Consider the following 22,918-nt stretch of genomic DNA (forward strand, 5'->3'; position numbering starts at 1 on the left):
CACAAAGTCATGTAGTGTGAACAGCACAGCGATCTGCTGATGTTTAAAATCCTGTAGTGTGAACTAGGCTTAAATGGATCAACGGTTTTGTTCACGTCACCTCATACTTCAGTTTCTCAGCAAATCTTCAGACCAATCAAATGCTCTCTAGTATCTGACAAGCCCCGCCTTCTTCAAGACGCTTGCTTTTCATTTCATGCGCTTGTTCTAAATCTGTGAACTGGCAGAACTGTGATGAAACAAAACGCTATTGGCTGCTTTTTTTAAAGGGGAGGAGTCACACTATGGCCCGCTCTCTCTTTGTTTCTAAGTTGAGTTTATGCCAAACATCGCATAAAAAAACGCACATTACAAAGCACTTCACGGCACCTTTAACGGACAGTTCACCCAAAAACTCACCCTCCATTTCTCTCAAACCTGTTTCAGTTACTATCTTCTGTTGGACAGAAATGAAGATAGTTTGAAGAATGTTAAAAACGGGTAACCATTGACTCCCATAGAATTTATTTTGTTTTATTTTTATGTTTGTCTTGTTTGGGTTTTTACCAAAATCTGGTTCAACTTCATGTCAACAGCTCCTTTAGGAATATTATTCGCAGGTAAAAACACCACGTGTTTAATACTTAATTAATTCCCTGCTGAAATATATCAAATGATATATTAAAATGTAAAACATACACTTGACCCCGAACAAAACGCTAAGATGTTGTGACAAAATCATCCAGCAGCCGGCTTTCAGAGATTCAGACAGTCGAGCGTCAGTGTATTTGCACAGCAAACACGCTTTTCACCTCGCTGTGCAGTTTCTCCCTGCCTGACCGGCTTCCTCTGTATTGACAAGATTGTTACAGTCAAGCACACGACGAGACGCTCTTGCTTATCGGTGTTGAATAACGCAGATCATGTGACCCGCAGGAGAGGAAAGAGACAAAAATACAGACTCCACCTAGCAATGACCCCGCATGGAATGAGTCATTGTGGGTGCATTTGAATATGCGCACACACACACACACACACACACACACATGCAATTCCTGCAGTGATTGTGCATACTGTATATAATGCATTTGAATATGTGTGTTTATTTTGGGTTTAATTTGCATGGACAGACTTTGAGTTCGGTATGATGATGCATTTCAGGCTGGAGCAGAATACTGAGTAGGGGCGGGGTTTATATTTTAGCCCCACCTCTCATCTTTCACTCAAAGCAAACTAAAAAGAGAGGTTTGGCTAAACAATTCATCCAATCCAAATTACAACCATAGACCATTACCGGACGGCACGGTAGCTCAGTGGTTAGCACTGTCGCCTTATAGTAAGAAGGTCTCTGGTTCAAGTCCCAGCTGGGTCAGTTGGCATTTCTGTGTGGAGTGTGCATGTTCTCCCTGTGTTGGCGTGGGTTTCCTCCACAGTCCAAACACATGCACTATAGGGGAATTGATGTGTGTGTGTGAATAAGTGAGTATGGGTGTTTCCCAGTACTGGTTTGCAGCTGGAAGAGCATCCCCTGCGTAAAACATATGCCAAAATTGTTGGCGGTTCATTCTGCAGTGGCAGCCCCAGATAAATAAGGGACTAAGCTGAAGGAAAATGAATGAATGAATATTAAAGTCAAGCAAAGATAAAAGAGAAATAAGCAATGCTTTATAGCTGGAACGGGAGATTGGCATCATGGATGTGCAGCCGACAAATCTGCAGCGACTGTGTGATGCTATCATGTCAATATGGAGCAAAATCTCTGAGGAATATTTCCAGCACCTTCTTGAATCTGCGCCACGAAGGATTAAGGCAGTTCTGAATGCAAAAGTGGGTCCAACCCGGTACTAGTAAGGTGTACCTAATAAAGTGGCCGCTGAGTGGAAAATAACACTGCACATTGTTCACTGTATAAATTACATTAATTACATTAATTTCCTCTCTTGATACTCTCTTGTTCCAGCCTTCAAAACATGCAAATGATAAACTTTCACTCGGTGACGCAAATAAAACAGCTTGTCAACAATATTTCATGTTGCATTACATTAACCTCAGGCAAGACTCAGTGTCTGCGGCTCATTAGTTCACTAGAGAAATGAACTCCGAAGTGCACTTCGCTATATATGTTCACTATATTATTAGCATGTACACTCACTGACCATTTTATTTGAGACACCTTACTAGTAGCGGGTTGGACCACCTTTTGCCTTCAGAACTGGCTTAATCCTTCATGGTATAGATTCAACAAGCTACTGGAAATATTCCACAGAGATTTTGCTCCATATTGACATGATAGCATCACACAGTTGCTGCAGATTTGTCTGCTGCACATCCATGATGCCAATCTCCCACATGCCAAAGATGCTCTATTGGATTGAGAACTGGTGACTGTGGAGGCCATTTGAGTACAGTGAACTCATTGTCATGTTCAAGAAACCAGTCTGAGATGATTCACGCTTTGACATGGTGCGTAATATTGCTAGAAGTAGTCATGAGGAGATGGGTACACTTGGTCATAAAGAAATGGACATGGTCAGGAACAATACTCAGGCAGGCTGTGACATTGGCACAATGCTCAATTGGTACTAATGGGCCCAAAGTGTGCCAATGAAATATCAGAAAATATTTGAGTTACTGTTGCCTTTCTATCAGCTGGAACCAGTCTGGCCATTTTCCTCTGACCTCTGGCATCAACAAGGCATTTGCGCCCACAGAACTGCCGCTCGCTGGATATTTCACACCATTCTCTGTAAACCCTAGAGATGGTTGTGCGTGAAAATCCCAGTAGATCAGCAGTTTCTGAAATACTCAGAGCAGCCCGTCTGACACCAACAACCATGCGACGTTCAAAGTCCCTTAAATCTCCTTTCTTCCTCATTCTGATGCTCGCTTTGAACTGAAGCAGATCGTCTTGACCATGTTTACATGCCTAAATGTATTGAGTTGCTGCCATGTGATTGGCTGATTAGAAATTTGTGTAAACAACCAGTTGGACAGGTGTACCTAATAAAGTGGCCAGTGAGTGTACATTAGACACCCTCTAACAAAATGCTAGGTTGTATTAACCCAACGTCGGATCATGTATGGACAAACCCAACAGCTGGGTTTTTAAAACATGTAATTTAATGGGTTTGTCCAATATTCGACCCAATGTTTGGTTAACAGGGCACTTTTTAGAGCGTACTTTACGTAACCCGTCCCACATTTTTAATGTATAATGAATAAATTTATCTTGAAATTATTTAAAAAAAAAACTTTGTAAATTATTTAATTTGCAAAACATTTTAAAAGCAACACTTTACAGTAAGAGTTTAACCATTTTTAACAATCTAACAATAACATGCACGGTGCGTAATATATTATTATTCATTCATTCATTCATTCATTTTCTTGATGGATTAGTCCCTTTATTAACCCGGGGTCGCCACAGCAGAATGAACCGTCAACTTATCCAGCACGTTTTTATGCAGCGGATGCCCTTCCAGCCGCAACCCATCTCTGGGAAACGTCCACACACACTCATTCACACAACGGACAATTAAGCCTACCCAATTCACCTGTACCGCATGTCTTTGGACTTGTGGGGGAAACTGGAGCACCCGGAAGAAACCCACGCGAACGCAGGGAGAACATGCAAACTCCACACAGAAACGTCAACTGACCCAGCTGAGACTCGAACCAGCGTCTCCAATATAGTATTAAACGGTACATATAAAATGCTGGGTTATTTTAAACCCATGTTGGGCCAAATTTGGACAATTGTTTCAGTAAAATTTTAATTACACTTTTCTAACCCACAGGTGGTTTTTTAGAGTGTAGCATTGTTGATTGTTTGTTAATTTCAGTAAAATGACATTGTTATGCAGGTTCACAACGCATCAAAAGAAGATCCCAAAAATGACACTAGATTCCTATTATGTAAAAATCCCTTCTATAAGGGGTTTAGACACAGTTGTGTGGCAGGAGTGTGTGACTCTAATCGTAAACATTAATTAATTCAATTGTTTTATAATCGAACTTGACAAAAACAGTCAACTTAAACTCTTTCGCTGCATCACCATTAGAGTTTTAAATCTGCCACTATGCTGACACACAGGCATTTGTAGCTCCGCCCTCTTTTGAAAAAGAGCACAGTCTAATTTGAATTTAAAGCGACAGTCATCAAAACAACACAATTTGGGTCAAAGCCTAAAAGACACAGATTCAAAGAGTGTTATTTAAAATATTTGTGCAGTATTTTGAGTTGAAACTTCACACACACACACTAGAGACACCAGAGACTTATTTTACAGCTTGCAAAAAGTGGCATAATAGCTCTCCTTTAAGCAATGTAATGCTTACTTGTGTCCCCTCATGTTGTAAGTGACTTTGGAAATAAAGATAGATGCATGTTAGGCTCGCTGATGTGCTGAGCGTGGAGAGCTGTATAATTGGAGAAGCCTGAAAAACTAGTGGTTTGTGGGGGTGGATGAGACTCAATCACTCCACAGCGACTGACTGAACCACACTTATGCTGTCAAGCCATTGTAAAGTCTAATTAAAATCAGTCCAAATTGCTCAGCTGACAACATATGCTGCTGCATTGTTGCATCACCGCTTCTAATATACAATATAAGGTCCAAATAATATTCGAACACTTTTAAGCCATGGTGATGTATTCACTTGAGGTCAGACCTCTGAGGAAACGCTGAAGGTCACCTTACAATAATATGCACAGTGACCTACTTGTGTTTGTTTGACTGGAGTAAGAAGAAGCTTTTAAAGCATTAAATATCTGATAGCGTTAATTACACTGCAAGCCTGTCTGCCATGACCTTTCAGCCACAGATACACAAATGCACATGCATTTCTCTTTCAAACACACACACACACACATACACACAAACTGACTAATTTCCCATGCATATGTTAATAACCGCAAACATTTGAGTAGTCTCAAGGCAAAAAAAGCAACATGTAAACACTAAATGCACTTTGAATTATACAGGATAATATAATGTAAACACTGCACGCTATGACAGTAATCATAACAATGTATTAATCACTGATTTGTGCATGCACAAAATCCACTTTTAAGCCATTTCAGCGCTTGCATTAGTACATTTCTTACCCAATTTCCTCGATAAGCACAGGCAGCAGAGAACTGATGGTATTTTGAAAGGAGATCCGATGTGCACCGCTGGAAACCAGGCTTACTGATACAGAAATTCGCGTTCAGGCATCAAAATATCTCATCATCATGCGACAATATTGCTTGATGTTATTGATGTAAAAACGCGTTCACACTAACAGACACATTAGAGCTCGTGTTCCTCTAACAGAGAAGGACCTTGAGGTTTAAAGACGCTGGCGTCGCTGGAGGCAGGTGCATTTCATGTGCAGATGTGTGGCGGGGTCTTTGCGTGTATTTGATCCGCAGAGAGTGCGAGGCGAGCGGTCACTGCTGTCCTTCAGCGCCGCTGCTCCGCTTCATTATTGCAGAAGAGCTGCTGGCGGTGCTTTCGTCAGAGATTTAATCGGCACGTAACGCTCCTGTCACATGGTGTTCCGCCGAAGCTAACATATATGTGTGTATTATATTTGCATTTCCAACAGCTCGAGCTTGCCAGCCACCAAAGCGCTTTAGCAGTTAGCATGTGCTTCTCGGCGTTATTTCTGTGTAAATGAAATGCCGCATGAGAACGCGGTGTCGTTGTCATGACAATCAGCGCGTATCTTTTTTATTATTTTTTTTACACTTATAGACTTTATTATATCAAAGCGTGTAAAATACAGCACATTAAAGGTATTAAAACTGAATGAAAGCAGTAAAATAGACACAATCACAATATTAAGATACTGAAAAATGCTGGATTCTGCTGATAAACCAGCATATGCTGGTAAGGTATGCTGGTCTAAATTTGGGCCATGACCAGCACTGAGATCAGCATTGAAACCAGCACATTGACCAGCATCGAAACCAGCCTTTAGACTATTAAAAACCAGCAAGACCAGCACTGAGACCTGCATTAAAACCAGCAAGACCAGCTTTGAAGCCAGTAAGACCAGCACTGAGACCGGCAATAAAACTAGCAAGACCAGCACTGAGGCATTAAAACCAGCAAGATTAGCGTTGACCAGCATTAAAACCAGCTTTGAGACCAGCATTGAAACCAGCAAGACATGAGAATAGTGTTGACCAGCATCAAAACCAGCAAGACCAGCATTAGACCAGCATTAAAACCAGCAACTCCAGCTGTGGGACCAGCTAAACCAGGATTAAAAGCAGCAAGACCAGCTCTAAGACTAGCTTAACCAGGATTGAAATCAGCAAGACCAGCACTGAGACCATCTTAACCAGGATTGAAACAGCAAGACCACCACTGAGACCACCACTGAAACCAACAGGTTTAGCACTGAGACCAGTATTGACCAGCATCAAAACAAGCAAGACTAGCATTTAAAAGACCAGCACTGAGACCAGCATTGAACCAGCAATATCAGCATTGAAACCAGAAAGACCCGTATTTTGACCAGGATTGAAACCAGCAAGACCAGCTCTGAGACCAGCATTGAAACCAGCAAGACCAGCACTGAGACCAGCTAAACCAGCATTAAAACCACCGAGACCAGCACTGAGACAATCATTGAAACCAACAGGACCAGCACTTTGACCCGTGTTGACCAGCATCAAAACAAGCAAGACCAGCATTGAGACCAGCATTGAAACCAGCAAGAGCAGCTCTGAGACCAGCTAAACCAGGATTAAAACCAGCAAGACCAGCCATGAGACCAGTGTTAAAACCAGCAAGATTAACTGTAAGTCCAGCTTAACCAGAATTGAAACCAGCAAGACCAGCATTGAGACCAGCTAAACCAGCATTGAAACTAGCAAGACCACCACTGAGACCAGCTTTGAAACAAACAAGATTAGCACTGAGACCAGCGTTGACCAGCATCAAAAAAAGCAAGACCAGCATTTAAAAGACCAACACTGAGACCAGCATTGAACCAGCAATATCAGCATTGAAACCAGCAAGACCCGTATTTTGACCAGGATTGAAACCAGCAAGACCAGCTCTGAGACCAGCATTGAAACCAGCAAGACCAGCACTGAGACCAGCATTTAAAATACCAGCTCTGAGACCAGCAAGATCACCACAGAGACCAGCATTGAAAGCAGCAAGAGCAGCTCTGAGACCAGCTAAACCAAGGTTGAAACCAGCAAGACCAACATTGAGACCAGAAAAAAATAAATTTTTCAAGAAATGGGTTGGTCCATATTTAATCCAATGAATCCAATGTTGGGTTACAATGCTCTTTCAATGCCAATTTAAAGTCAAGTGGTCAATTGTCAAACATTAGGTCAGCGTGAAATCAAAATGTACAATGTTTATTTTGCTAGCTAGTGCACTTTTTTTAAGTGAACAATTAATATGTGCAAATTAAGTGAGGAAAAATTGTTTTGGTAATCTTCAGTCAATGAGCATTTGCATCAGTTTGACCAGCCTGATCTCACGAGAAAATGTAAGTATTTTACGTTTTGTCAGTTTAGTTGCTAATTCGTACGAATTCTTACGAGTTCAGTCGAACAAAATTGTACAATTTTAAAAAGAAGGCGTGGCACCTAACCCCACCCCTAAACCCAACTATCATTGGGGGATGAGCAAATCGTACTAAATTGTACAAATTAGATCGTACGAATTCATACAAATTAGCTACTAAATGAAAAAGTTACGAATTGCTGTGATTGTGTTGGTTTGACGGCTTCAGCCACAATATTCCTAACCATGCCCCTCTTACTGTTAGTTTGCCATGGGGAAATAAGGGATTTTCTAAACTATATGGCGTTTGAAATCTGTGTATTACTTAGTATTGAAACAAGCGTAAGGGATAGCATAGATTCCTTTGGCTTTTGATTGATTAAATAACAAGTTATTTTCTCACAAGAGCTGTTTATTCTGTGTAGTGACGCCTCTCCTTCATTTACCTCTATTGAAACAAAACAGCCTCTGGTCTCCTTTCTCATGTACTGGCTTTAGCATTAGCGGTTACACATTTACAGCTAATAATTTCCAGTGTGTCACCTATTGGTTTAGAAGAAATGATGCACAAATGAAAGCCCCGCCCCCTACTTAGTATTTTGTTTTAGTTGGAAGCACATCAACATACTGAAATAAAAGTCTCGGCAGCGTTGGGTTAAATATTGACAATCCCAACATTGTGTTGTTCTAATGGTTTCCACCACAGATGCCATTAACCATTACAAACCAGTACGTTTAAATGGTTTCTTCTAGTGTGCTTTGGGATGTTGTTTATGGGATTTAATGGTTTTAACATCCCCCCAGCAGAATACCACAACCACAAAGGCCATTTTAGTTTCCATTAAAACTAATAATCAATACAATTATAACCAATTCTCTGAGGGCTTGGAGACAGAAATCTAAAAAAAGGTGGAGGCTGAGATGACCTACAGTATCCGCTGTGTTCCGTCCACCTACTTTTATAAATAATATGTGAATGTTTATTTAAGTACCATACCGTTTGTAAAGTAACATGTTCAGTCTTTTAGATATCTTACAGTGTATATGAAAGACTTTGTTTACCAAAAAAGATGGACCACAAGGATTAGGATTAAGTCTAGAGATGTGGTCCCTCCTGCTGACAACTGTTAAAATAAATTAGAGTTAAAATACAGTGTTCAAAGTGCTGTTGCTTTAAGACACCAGGTGGCAAAACTACATGTAGTGCTCCACAATGCCATTATATGTGAAGAGCAGGTAATCGGGGTTGGCAGGTGAACGTAGGGCTGGGTTAACAGTGTTTGTCTGACCTTCTGTAAGGATCTAAACCAGTTAATAATAATAATAATAATAATGATAAATTTTATTTAAAGGCGCCTTTCTTACCATACAATCAACAAGAGCAATAAAACAACAAGATAAATAATAAAATATACACAGCAATAGTGCAAATAAAATTAAAATTAAGTATTTAATGAACCCAAATAGTTTATTGACAAGCTTGGAAACCCATTTTACAGTTCATTGACAACCCCCCCATACATTCACTATTCACAACATGCTACAGTCCACTTGAATGAGTGAATGAAAGCAGATGAGTGAATAAATGGATGCTGGAATGGAATTAAATGGATGCTGTTTTGTTTGTGTTTTGGTCAGACCCTGTGATAGTTATTTAACACTTAGCGAGCTGTGTATTAGTAATGAAACAAAACATTTTGATTTCTGTACATGTAAAATGTACATGTACATGTAAGTGTTACTCTAAATGTTAAATAATCATTTATTTAGAAACGTAGGATTCCGCGGGAGGCGCCATCTTGTGTTCAGACGCGGGAATTAATTTGGCGCGCAAACTCATATATGGGTATTTTCGGTATTGTCTAGCCGTTTAGTGTACATCGGTTGTAGTTGTTGCAGTGAATTGTGAGATAGATTAAGTGCACTTTAGAATGTCCACTATGGATTCAGACACCACTACTAATAGTTGCCCCCTTAAATAAAGCACTATTTAACGGTATAGCCTAGGGGTGACTTCAGATAAAACCTCATCATTAAAAATTACTAGTTCACATTTATAAAAACAAAATAATAAATCATTAAAATCATGAACACACCATCTTTCAAACAGAAATTAATAGTTTTCCCTCCCTGTGTTGGCGTGGGTTTCCTTTGGGTGCCCCGGTTTCCGCCACAGTCCAAACCCTGCTGAAAAATACAGCTTAAACCAGCCTAGGCTGGTTGGCTGGTTTTAGCTGGTCGACCAGCCTGGTTTTAGAGGGGTTTTGGCCACTTCCAGGCTGGTTTCCAACCAGTTCCAGCTTGGTCTTAGCTGGTCAGGCTGGAAAGTGACCAGCTAAAACCAGCTTGACCATCCTGGTTTAAGCTGGACAGAGCTGGTTTTGGGTGGGTTCCCAGCGTGCCTAGACTGGTCAAGCAGGTTTTAACTGGTCATCTCCCAGCCTGTCCAGCTAAAACCAGGCTGGAAACTAGCCTGGAAGTGGCCAAAACCCCTCTAAAACCAGGCTGGTCGACCAGCTAAAACCAGCCAACCTGGCTGGTCTAAGCTGGATGTTTTAGCAGGGAACACATGCGCAATAGTGGATTTGATGAATATTAGCCATATGATTGTGTGTGTGATTGGGTATTCACCCTCAAAATACATGCTGGTATAGTTGGTGGTTCATTCCCATGTGGCGACCCTTTAAATAAGGGACTAAGCCAAAGGAAAAAGAATGAATAAATGAATTTCATTCAATACAATACATTTTGGTCTTAGTTTCCATAAGAATTGTAGGTACTTTACCAAAAAATAAATATATAAATATATGATTGTAGCATATTTTGTGGTTTATATATCAGTAGAAAGGGCACGATTTGAATAAGGTGGGATATTTGTGGGTTTGTGGAGTGATTATGTAAGCTGAACTGCCACTGGTTAGAGAGGCACACTCTTTCACACTCTGCTGCACAGTGGACTCAAGTCAAACAGACGCAGAATAAAGGAATATTCCTGTATTTCAGTTCTGTCACTCAAAACAAAATAAGAGTTCTACATATTACTCTATTTCATAACAGGTTTCGCCTTTTTTAAAGTAGGTGAATATATTCCAATAAGAAGATCAGAAGAAATATGGACAGCTGAGAAAATACTCAAAAATATGACATTCAGATAGCCCAGAAAGTGTTTGTTTTATATTTTTGTCTGCTTGCTTTACAAAGGACTATAATTAATTTGTCACATATTCAAAAACGCTTTAAAGGATAGTTCATCTAAAAACAGGAATTTACTTTAAATCTTTATTTACTTTTCAATTTTTATGAATTTCTACTAATTCAAAATAATATATTCTAAAGCAGGGGTGTCAAACTCAATTCCTGGAGGGCCGAAGCCCTGCACTGTATAGTTCCAACCCTGCTCCAACACACTTACCTGTAGGTTTCAAACAAGCCTGAAGGACTCAATTAGTTTGATCAGGTGTGTTTAATTAGGGTTGGAACTAATGTGCAGAGCTGCGGCCCTTTTGGAACTGGGTTTGACACCTGTGAACTAAAGAATTTGGGAAAAAACAGTCAGAATTTTTGTTCCTACTATGGATGTCCGTGGCTGCTTTTCCCCCAAATTCTTTAGACGTTACATTCTTGGGGGAACTATCCTTTTGACTAGGGTTAGGATCAGAGTTTAACTGACCACATTTATTAATATATAGTTGAAGTCAGAATTTTTAGCCCCCCTGAATTATTTTTTCCTCAACTTCTGTTTATCGGACAGCAGATTTTTTTTCAACACATTTCTAAACATGAGTTTTAATAAATCATTTCTAATAACCGACTTATTTTTATCTTTGCCATGATGACAGTAAATAATATTTGACTAGATATTTTTCAAGACACTTACAGCTTAAAGTGACATTTAAAGGCTTAACTAGGTAAACTAGGCAGGTTAGGGTAATATAGGCAAGTTATTGTATATTGATGGTTTGTTCTGTAGATTATCGAGAAAAAATATAGCTTAAGGGGCTAATAATATTGACCTTAAAATGGTGTTAAAAAAATTAATAACTACTTTTATTCTAGCTGAATTAAAAGAAACAAGACTTTCTCCAGAAGAAAAAATATTATCAGACATACTGTGAAATTTTCTTTGCTTTGTTAAACTTCATTAAGGAAATATTTAAAAAAGAAAAAAATCAAAGGGGGGCTAATAATTCTGACTTCAACTGTATACAGTAGATCAACCTGTTATGCAACATTCAGTATGCAAAGTTGCACCAGAAATTAATACTGATATCTGAATCAGCATGTCATAATGTTGATAATGCCTGCTTTTCCATTTTTTTATTTCATTATAGACTAAGTACGATTTTAAGGTTTTTTAGATTTTACAAGGCTATATTTTGTTTTAAAAATGCTTACAGAAGAAACTTATTTTAAAAACCCACATATTTTTACAACACTAAACGTGTTATATGAAGAAAACCAGCGCTAAAACAGGGGTAAATCACACAAATGAACCCAATCTCTGCATTAATCATCCTCATCACTAAATTCCGTGCACTCATACCTACCAAAACCCAAAACCCGCAAGAAAAAAAGAGAAAAGGCGTGTAATATGAGCCGCTGCGTGCGTGTGACGTGGCAGAGCCGCGGAGGACAAGAGCAGCAGGCCGACAGACGACTCCCGGTGTCCGGCGGAGGAGCATCATGTGGCCGCTGATCTTCACCGCACTGCTGCCGTCCGTCATCCTGACCTATGAAGTGAACATCGAGAAACTGAGTGGCCTGGCGAGGGCTCGAGTAGAGGTGAGTGTTATATATTCAGCTCCATAGATAACGATGCTTTCAGATTAAGAGATATAAAAAGAGCATGATTGATGTAAGTTACCCGAAATGGCGACCTCTGATAAGTATTTGAGGCAAAGTTGGTTTTGTATTCGCACATTGGGACTTTCTCCTAAATAATATAATTTCAGAGAAGTATTATTCGCAAATACTAAATAGTCATTGGCTGCTAATATGATTTCACTATCAAGGCTACAATATTGTTTATGGTCAATTAAATAGTGCCAATGCTGTGTTAAAGTCATACTTAGATGCGATTTCAGACCTAATATTCAAATTAACGTGGTAAATGAACCAATATGTTAAAAGCAACTTTACTACACTCTGATAAAGCAGGGACTTCAGCCAAAGGAAAATGAATGGACGTACACGTTCGAGATTCCGTTTTAACCATAGACTAAGCTGCATTTGAAGGTAATTGTTTGTATAAATGCGTTTATTAATCCCTTGAGGAAATAGACATTCAGGAAATGTGTAAATAAATCACTGGCGAACATTAAGACATCAACAGTGATTGCACTAGTTCAGGTTTTTAGTCATTATTAGCATTATTTAGTCGTTTATTCGCTTATTTATTAGGTTTCTGGCACATTTAGTGATACTGATGGTCGACATGCTTGGATAATGTTGTATATGGTGCCGCATCCATTAAATCAAATTGAATGTCAAAATATAAGTCTACATAAAACTCACCTTTCAAAATAAAAGTCTGTCTGGTTTAATCAGGGTTTTATTCAATGTTGGGAAATTAGTGAGGTCTTGGTGTTAATATTGTCTACAAATAAAATTTTGTTTTCTTTTTTGCTATACTATTTTCCATTAATAAGATTTGGTGTATTAATGACAAACGACAACTTGTGCTTTACATGATTGATATAAAAAAGGGGTGTCTAAAGTCAGTCCTGGAGGGCTGGTGTCCTGCTGACTTTAGCTCCAACTTGCTTCAACACACCTGCCTGGATGTTTCTAGTATACCTAGTAAGAGCTTGATTAGCTGGTTCAGGTGTGTTTGATTTGTGTTGGAGCTAAACTCTCCAGGACACCGGCCCTCCAGGACTGAGTGTGGACACCCCTGATTTAAATGTTTAAGAATTTTAGCATGGCTGTAAATGACGAGCTAGTAAATACTATACTTGATGTAATGGCATAGCCTATATACATCAAGTGTTTTAATTTTAGTTTTTCGACAGATTTCTGTTGTGCAAAGGTTATTATTCTACTATTCTGATACAGCTAATATGGTGGTTGCAGTTTTCTTGCTGAATATGTTCTCCTCAGCATTTAACAACCTCTTTTTGATCAGTTTAAAGGGATAGTTCACCCATAAATTCTGTCATCATTTACTCACCCTTCACTTGTTAAAAACATCTGAGTTTTTCTTTCGTATGTTGAACACAAAAGAAGATACTTTGAAGAATGCTGGAAACTGCTACCCATTGACTTCCATTGTAGGATAATAAAATACTTGGAAAGTCAGTGGGTGCTAGCTTTACCAGCATTCTTCAAAATATCCTTTGTGTACAGCAGAAAAAAGGGTTTAAAACCACATGAGTGAGAATAAATTAGTTATTTTTTTATTTTCGGGTGAACTATGCCTTTAAGTTTGTCACCAAGCTTCACAGACCAAAAGTCTCGTCTATCTAGTGTAGTGACCTACTTATGGAGGTCAGATGGCCAATCAGATTGAAGAACCAAAAGCAACCGTTGTCCAACCAGTTTTTACAATGTTTTGTGTCTGGACGACATGTTTTAATAATATCTACATGTGTGATTTCTCCATTTTCGTCTGCAGACGTGTGGTGGATGACAGCTGAACAGGATGAGGGAGGTGAGCTCGTTCACTTTATACTATCTTCAAACTATAATAATTCAAAAATTATACTAAAAATGTATTTACTTTCTCCGCAGGTCAAGGCCTTTGTGACCCAGGACATTCCTCTTTAGTATCCTTTAAAGTCACCTGATCCTCAAGACTGAATAATATATTTATTTTTTACTTCAGGGTTGATTAATTGGAAGTTTCCATACATTTAAAAACTTAGATTAAGCAATTAACTAAGCCATCGTGTGTAACGCGCAGACGAGCTGGTTGACGCAAGATGTCAACACAGTCAGTGTGATAATGCAACTTGGCGATGATATCGCGTGGTCGCTCATGAGGGTTAGGTTTCGGCTGTGACGTACGATGAGATCTATCCACAACGACGTCTATATCGAGGTGTAGAGCATCCTTGATACGTTTGGAGACTGCTGATGTGGTGGAAGGAAATTCTTCAGGTACTCCCAGGATTCTTTTATTATTACGGTGCGATCTCGCTTCAAGATCCTCGCATTTCTCTTCCAACCGCTTTACATCTTTTCTTGAATCACGGTGACGTCGTCAGAACAGATTGTTAAGGATTGTTCCAAGTCCTTAATTGTATTTTTCATAGTCGCCACATCCGTCTGTACTGTGACCATAGTATTCGAAAACTCTGCTTTTACAGCTTGCAGCTCACTTTTAATGGTTGAGTGATCGTCGGCCAGTTCAGTTTGCAACTCCGAGCGCAGAATACCTGCAATGTCATTACGTAGAGAGCATAAAAGCTCAGATTTGAGAGATGTGTTGTCGGCCGGGGGCTCCGTTAGCGCCTCTGAGCTATCTGAGGATCGAGGAGATTCAGGAACAGCCGAAAGTGCAGGCCGCTGATGAGACGATGACGGATTGGCAGCGTTACTGGGTTTATTCTTCATTTTTCAACGCAAAAATACGTAATTTCGATGGACATTAAAAAAACAAACACTTGTAGGCTGGGTGGTGGGAGCAAAATATGCTAAAGATTGAAATATTGATACATGTATTATTGCAGGAGCAACCACAAACGCGACTTACTCCATAGCTGCTCAAACAGGAAGTCCCTGATTAAGCAATTAACTAAGTGTTTTAATTGCCATTTAAAAGCTTAAAATAAATGAATAATAAATTACTATCTGATTTCTGGAGAGCGCCAAATATGTCCCAGGAGCTACATTTTTTTTGCAGTTTTTGTTTTCACAAATCCACCGGAGGCCGTTGTGTGCGCTTTTTGAGATCTCAGATTTTTCTCGCGGATGCCATTCGTACCTTCTGTTCTTGCGTAAATCCACCAGAGGCCACTGTCGACTGACTGACTGATCGACTGACCCAGTCTCCTCCTTCCCTAAACCCAACAGGCACCAATTGACCTGCCCACCCTCCTACTTCCCAACCTGAAAAGCAAGCCAGATAAGAAAAGCCCTCGCCAGATTTTTTATTATTATTTTTTTTTTTACCACATTTTCAGATTTTACCATGTTCTCACCCTGTTATTTACTTGTTTATTTAATTTTTTGGCTTCTGTTTTTGTTTTACCTGCTTTCTGCAACCATTCTTCGACGGACTCTAACCTCATCGTCATGGTCATGGCGAGCTACCGATCAAACTGGTACCAGCGGGAAAGCCATCCTTGCAAAGGAACAGCGTCTTTTAAAGATGAAATGCAGCCATACGTACCTCTGGCTACATAATTCGTGATCTCCATAAACGTATACAGGGCCACATTTTCAGAATGAGCCTGTGTTGAATATTTTTATTGATGCATTGTATGATATAAAATACAATATGATGACTAATCAACACATTTGAACTACATTAGACATTATTTACATTTTTAAAATTATAGTTTTGTTATATTTATTGTTTGACTAAGTAAAAAGGATTCACTTGAATGTAAATTGCCCAAAATAAATCAGAGATTTTTTCGACTCTTTATATTAATTTTAATAACTAATATTTTTGTCTTTGCACATGGCATTTTCCTACTTATTTTGCAAGATGCTTGTATTGAGCTTAAAGTGCAATTAACTATGTCAAATTAACTATGTCAATGAAGTTAACTAGGCAAGTCATTGGATAACAATGGCTTGTTCTGTAGCCAATCAGAAAAGGCAGCTTATCATATTGGCCTCAATTTTTTTTACTTTTTTTTTTTTTTATTTCTGCTAAACTAAAACAACTAACAATTTCTCCAGAAGAAGAATAAAGTAGGAAAAACTATGAAAAATGCTTTGCTCTACAAATATTAAAGAAAAACTTTTAGAATTTTGCTGGGGGAATATTGAATTTCATCCAACACAGGCTCATTCTGAAAACGTAGCCCTTTATACATTTCTGGAGATCGGGAATTATGTAGCCAGAGGTACATATGGCTGCATTTCGTCTTTAAAACGAACGATACGGGGCGGTATGAGGTCGTTCCTTTTCACGTTTACCAGCTGACTGCTTTCCCTACGTGTGGACGACTTCCCCCCTGTTACCAGTTTTTCCAATACCTCACAATGTACGTCGCTGGATTTGAGACGTAAATAGGGGTTGACCACGACGACGGGGTTCGAGTCGGTTGAAGAACGGTTCCAGAAAGCGGGTAAGACAAAAACAAAAGCCAAAAAATAAAATAAACAAGTAAATAACAGAGTGAGGATGTGGTTGAATCTGAAAATGAAAAATCAGGCGAGGGATTTTCTTTTTCTGGATTGCTTTTGAAAACCTCATCGGTTGAGTTTAGGGGAGGGTGGAGGGATTGGTCGGTCGGTCGGTCAGTCAGTCAGTCGACAGCGTCCTCTGGTGGATTTACAGCAGGGTGAGTGGCACTTGTGAGAGAAATTTGAGATCTGAAAATGCATACACCGCAGCCCCTGGTGGATTAGAGGGAACAAAAACTGCAAAAAACAGCTCCTGGGATGTATTTGGCGCTCTCCAGAAATGTATACTGGGGTACGTTTTCAGAATGAGCTTGGGTTGATTTCATCTTTAAATGCAACAACCGTTCTAGATCCACTCCCTTCTCACTTTTCAGCTCCCTCCAGACTATTAGTTTTTGTCTGTCTTGTATCTTCAGGCCACAGATGATTAGGTTTCTGTAATTCGATGAGAAACAGAAGACCGTTTGAGCAGTTTGTGTTGTCATCTGATATGCACATCTCTCACAGTCATTTCTTTGTGCGGTTGAAATGCAAAAATATAAATTTACATGTGTGCTGTGTTTACATCTGCTGCGGTCGGACAGTTCACTCGTTTCACAGATCTAGTCTAAATACAAACCTTAACGTCCATCCTTTTAGCCATAACCTGGTGATGAAGCACATTCCTGGGGCCGATCCTGAACTCGTCCTCCTCAACCACTATTATGAAGAACTAGATGTAAGTCAGAAGTGTCAGCAGATCCTTCGCTTTCCTTTCTACTCCAGAATGAAAAGCACAAAGACTGGTCTTATTCGCTAGAGTTTGAGTGTGATCCTCACAGAAGTGACAGAACTCTTTCTGGGAGTCGACACTTGCATGATATTTCTGCGGATTCGCCTTGGGTTTATCCATTTTAACCCTTTAGTATGAGTGGTGGTCACATTTAAGAAATACTTTAGTCATTTACAGTAAATACTATAGTGCTTTTGACTATAGTAAAGTATTGATTTAATCAAAGACCATAGAACACACAAGACATGTCACTCGTATAGTTTTGAATGGGAGGTGTAACTATTAATATGGCATTTGAAAGCCCCGCCTTCTAGTACGGGAGCCAATCAGCGATCGCCATATGGTGAATAAAGCCCGCCTTCTAGTACAGAAGCCAATCAGTGATCGCCATATGAAGAATAAAGCCCGCCTTCTAGTACAGAAGCCAATCAGCGATCGCCATATGGTGAATAAAGCCCGCCTTCTAGTACAGAAGCCAATCAGCGATCGCCATATGGCGAATAAAGCCCGCCTTCTAGTCCAGAAGCCAATCAGCGATCGCCATATGAAGAATAAAGCCCGCCTTCTAGTACAGAAGCCAATCAGCGATCGCCATAGGGTGAATAAAGCCCGCCTTCTAGTACAGAAGCCAATCAGCGATCGCCATATGGCGAATAAAGCCCGCCTTCTAGTACAGAAGCCAATCAGCGATCGCCATATGACGAATAAAGCCCGCCTTCTAGTACAGAAGCCAATCAGCGATCGCCATATGGCGAATAAAGCCCGCCTTCTAGTCCAGAAGCCAATCAGCGATCGCCATATGAAGAATAAAGCCCGCCTTCTAGTACAGAAGCCAATCAGCGATCGCCATAGGGTGAATAAAGCCCGCCTTCTAGTACAGAAGCCAATCAGCGATCGCCATATGGCGAATAAAGCCCGCCTTCTAGTACAGAAGCCAATCAGCGATCGCCATATGACGAATAAAGGCGGCTTTCTAGTACAGGAGCCAATCAGCGATTGATATAGAATGACAATTCGGACCAGTGAGTTTCTGCAGATTTTGTGTGATCCGAACATCTAGAAATTAAACTAAATAGTTTATTCATAATATAAAATGTAATCGTAAGCTTGCCAAGTAGTTTTAGAGAATTTGATGGTTCCCCATTGCAACAGAATGCCCGAGCATTCTTCCCGGGAGGTGTTTCAATACACTAGGGCTGCACAATATATCGTTTCAGCATTGATATCGCAATGTGATCATTCGCCGTAGTCACATCGCTAGCAAACGCATTGTTGAGTCGGGATTATAATTTATAATTTCGCAAGTGTTTTTCTTCGACAAATTAATACCGATTGAATCGTTTATAAAACAAAGACAGTATCATTTTACTTTTATTCATTTTCATTATACATAAATAGTTTAACTCATCGTAAAACAAACGCTGTTAATTTAATCATCTTTTTCTTAATTGAATTTATCTACGCTTCAAGATTGTTTCTTGTATTTTATGCATATGTACTCCCGTACAGAATCATCCCAATCAATTCTTGATTCCCAATGCTTCCAAATAGTTATTCATCTCCTCTAGTGAATGTATATCGCAATGTATAAAAAACGCAGAATAAAAAAAATTATGCTATATTTTTCCAATATCGTGCAGCTCAAGTATACACTAATATGGTTCAAAACACTTACTTTTTTACTTTTGTATACTACACACAACATTTATAGTTTTTTTCTTTTTGCACGTGTGGTGTTCGCAGAGTAGAATATAACAGAAAATAACATGCATTACATTTTAAAGCCATTGAGTATTTGGTTTTCAGATTTTTATATAATTTATATTAGAAATTTTATATAAAGTTCTTTCAAATCCTTACTATTTCTACTACAACAAATTATTATTATTATTATTAATAAGAAGGTTGCTGCTGTTTCAAGCCTTGGCTGGGTCAATTGGCATTTCTGTGTGGAGTTTGCATGTTCTCTTCATGTTGGCGTGGGTTTCCTCTGGGTGCTCCAGTTTCCCCCACAAAGACATGCGGTATAGGTGAAATGAGAAAGCTAAAATGGCCCTTGTGTATGTGTGTGAATGAGTGTATGATTGTTTCCCAGGGCATTTACTGTGTAAAACATATGCTGGATAAGTTGGCGGTTCATTCCACTGTAGTTACCCCAGATTAATAAAGGGACAAAGTCGAAAAGAAAATGATTGAATGAATGATTATTAATAAAATAATGTGTCCAGATTTCACACGCTTGCCGATAAAATCATGTTAGTGCAATATTTCAGGTGCCTTATTGATTTTAATTAAAGCGCAACAGACATACCTGTATTTTTGTAAAGCGTTTTCCATTCAGTTTAACCCTCAAGTTTTCTTTTGGTCTCCGAAGGGTCTTGAACATAATATCAATAACCGAGTAGCAGCAGAGTGAATACTGCAATCCAAATGATGTCTGTGCTCGAATAAACGTTGATAAACGTTACTACAGCAAATGTTTAGATTTAAATGGTGTCGGGACGGATTTCGCGGGAAACTGACATTGACTACCGGACGCCATTTTCCCTAGCGTCTTGTCACAGGTCACAACCAACAAAGAAAGCGGTCCATAAAACATATAAAAGTGAAAACCTCAGGGAAATTACCGGTTGAAGAAACATAAATGCAGTGTACAATCCCTGCAGAGCCGAGGCGCATCCAAAACCGATGTTATTTTCAACCACTAGAGGGCGCGAAAGTTACATCTCACATGAGAAAATACTACAGTAAATACTTCAGCGTTTTAACCTTACAATGGCACTTGAATGAATCTGTTGTGGTAATTCTGCTGTATAACAACTAAAGTAATAATTAAATGGCTCAAACTAGTTTGCAACAGCACAACAGCGGTTTACTGTAGTAGACCCTGCTGAAAAATCCAGCTTAAACCAGCCTAGGCTGATTGGCTGGTTTTAGCTGGTTGACCAGCCTGGTTTTAGAGGGGTTTTGGCCATTTCCAGGCTGGTTTCCAGCCATTTCCAGCCTGGTCTTAGTTGGTCAGGCTGGAAAATGACCAGCCAAATCCAGCTAAAACCAGCTTGACCAGTCTGGTTTAAGCTGGATATAGCTGGTTTTGGCTGGACTCTCAGCTTGGCTTGGCCGGTCAAGCTGGTTTTAGCTGGTCATCTCCCAGCCTGACCAGGTAAGACCAGGCTGGAAATGGCTGGAAACCAGCTTGGAAGTGGCCAAAACCCCTCTAAAACCAGCAGGGGAAACTAAAGTATACTACGGTGTTTATTAGTTAATCAGTTCACTACACCTCAGTATGCTGTGGCATTATTTACAAAGAGTTTTAAGTACTAAAATATATACAGTATAATACACTTTACTATAGTAAAGTTAAAAACGATAATATTTACAATAAATTGGTGAGATTGTTGTTGCTAAATGTATTTTTTTTTTAATGAAACTTCTCTCCTTTCCCCCTTAATAAATGCGGCTGTGTTTGTCTTCCAGAGGATCCCATTATCTGAAATGACTCGCGCTGAGATTAACAAACTGTTGGCCGAGCTGGGCTTTTATAAAAAGGATCATCCTGAAGACCAAGTGCCCGAGGAGTTTCGCTTCTCTCCAGCAAAAGACAGTCCCTTTGAGGGCCGGCAATCCAGCACGGCGGCCCCCGAGACGACGGAGCCTTCAGATTCCCAACACACTGACCTGTAGAGACAACAACATCTGAGAACTGCCGGATTTACAGAGAGCGTGAGAAACCGAGTCGGACCCTAAAAATAGCTCGATCTGCTGTCAACACGGGGCATTGTGATTGGATGTGATTGGCGTTTTGAGTGCAGAGAGACGCTGATGTTTGTGGCAGTGGTTTTCTCTCACTGTGCTGTATATAAGTGTGTTTTTCTGCCCAGCGGGACGTTAATGATGTCCACAGCTGTAAAAGCCTGAGAGCAGCTGCGGACTGATGATCCGCGTCCTCGCGGGCAGAAATCAAGCCTTAAACGGACTGTGGGAGTTAGAAAATAAATGCTTTAAAAATATCACAGCCATTGAGTGTTCGTTATTATACAATTGAAGTTATGAGAAGCACCCATTATGCAAAAATCACCTTTTATAAGGGGTTTAAACATGGCCGGTGTGAGTATAAGCAGCTTCTAATGGTAAAAAGTTATTTTATAATCAGACTTAATGTGAACAGTCTGCAAAAATACTTTGATGGACATTCTCACTTTGTGATGTCATCAGAGGGGGGAAAGCCACACCCACTAGTGACCAACTCACCCTCATTAGCATAGGATGTCAGTCTTGTTTTTGAATCTGCCGCTATGCTGACTCATGGGTAGGCCCACACGGAATCTGCGCGCGCAGAATTCTGTAGATTTTTAGTCCATTATTAATTCTGTTTTTTAACGTAAGTGTGTAAATCTGAATTTATTCAGTTTTTATTCAGTAATTTATTACTTTTTATCTAGTATATTAAGGTTTTAGTTATGATACTCCGCTGGATACTCCCAAAATAATTCCACAGATTTTTACCCAAATTCTCCGCAGAAATAGCAAAAAACGTCCGCAGAAAAAAAACACGCAAAAAACGCCCTGCTCATGCGTAGGCCCACACTGAATCTGCGCGTGCAGAATTCCGCAGATTTTCCGCAGATTTCTGCAGATTGTTAGCTCATTATTAGATCTGTTTATTTACTTGAGTAAATGTGTAAATCTGAATGTATTCAGTTTTTATTCAGTAATTTATTACTTTTAATTTAATATATTTAGGTTTTAGTTATGATACTCCGCTGGATACTCCCAAAATAATTCCGCAGATTTTTATCAAAATTCTCTGCAGAAATAGCAAAAAACGTCCGCAGATTCCGTCTGGCCCTGCTCATGGTTAGGCCCACACGGAATCTGCTCGCGCAGAATTCCGCAGATTTTTAACTCATTATTAGATCTGTTTATTTACTTGAGTAAATCTGTAAATCTGAATTTATTCAGTTTTTATTCAGTAATTTATTACTTTTTATTTAATATATTAAGGTTTTAGTTATGATACTCCCAAAATAATTCCGCAGATTTTTACCAAAATTCTCCGCAGAAATAGCAAAAAACATCCGCAGATTCCGTCTGGCTCTGCTCATGGGTAGGCCCACACGGAATCTGCGCGTGCAGAATTTCGCAGATTTTCCGCAGATTTCTGCAGATTTTTAGCTCATTATTAGATCTGTTTATTTACTTGAGTAAATGTGTAAATCTGAATTTATTCAGTTTTTATTCTGTAATTTATAAATTTTTATTTAATATATTAAGGGTTTGGTTATGATACTCCGCTGGATACTCCCAAAATAATTCCGCAGAAATCAGCAGATTTTTACCAAAATTC

The 22,918-nt window shown here is 39.4% G+C and overlaps 2 protein-coding genes across 5 annotated transcripts in view; one reads left to right on the plus strand and one right to left on the minus strand.

Moving 5' to 3' along the window:
• Window positions 1-20,042, minus strand: part of inpp5jb (inositol polyphosphate-5-phosphatase Jb) — a 57,094-nt gene extending 37,052 nt beyond the window's left edge. Inside the window, exons 1-2 of one of the 4 annotated variants that reach the window (XM_087254529.1) lie at window positions 19,883-20,012; window positions 12,047-12,229 (exon numbers count right to left, since the gene is read on the minus strand). The gene's annotated coding sequence lies outside the window, so the exon portion shown is untranslated. Of the gene's footprint in view, window positions 1-5,086; window positions 5,650-12,046; window positions 12,230-17,418; window positions 17,499-19,882 lie in introns of those variants that run through there. The other 3 variants (XM_087254528.1, XM_087254526.1, XM_087254527.1) reach the window with 3 other exon arrangements.
• selenom (selenoprotein M) lies at window positions 12,103-21,581 on the plus strand. The gene is made up of 5 exons (NM_178286.4): window positions 12,103-12,281; window positions 14,113-14,148; window positions 14,229-14,263; window positions 17,439-17,517; window positions 21,049-21,581. Exons 1-5 carry the CDS (start codon window positions 12,183-12,185, stop codon window positions 21,253-21,255), a joined length of 456 nt encoding a protein of 151 aa, NP_840071.2. The 5' UTR covers window positions 12,103-12,182; the 3' UTR covers window positions 21,256-21,581.
• The last annotated feature ends 1,337 nt before the right edge of the window (window positions 21,582-22,918 follow it).

Source organism: Danio rerio, chromosome 5 (genome assembly GCF_052040795.2).
Source record: "Danio rerio strain M-AB ecotype USA chromosome 5, GRCz13ab, whole genome shotgun sequence".
Classification (NCBI taxonomy): Eukaryota; Metazoa; Chordata; class Actinopteri; order Cypriniformes; family Danionidae; genus Danio; species Danio rerio.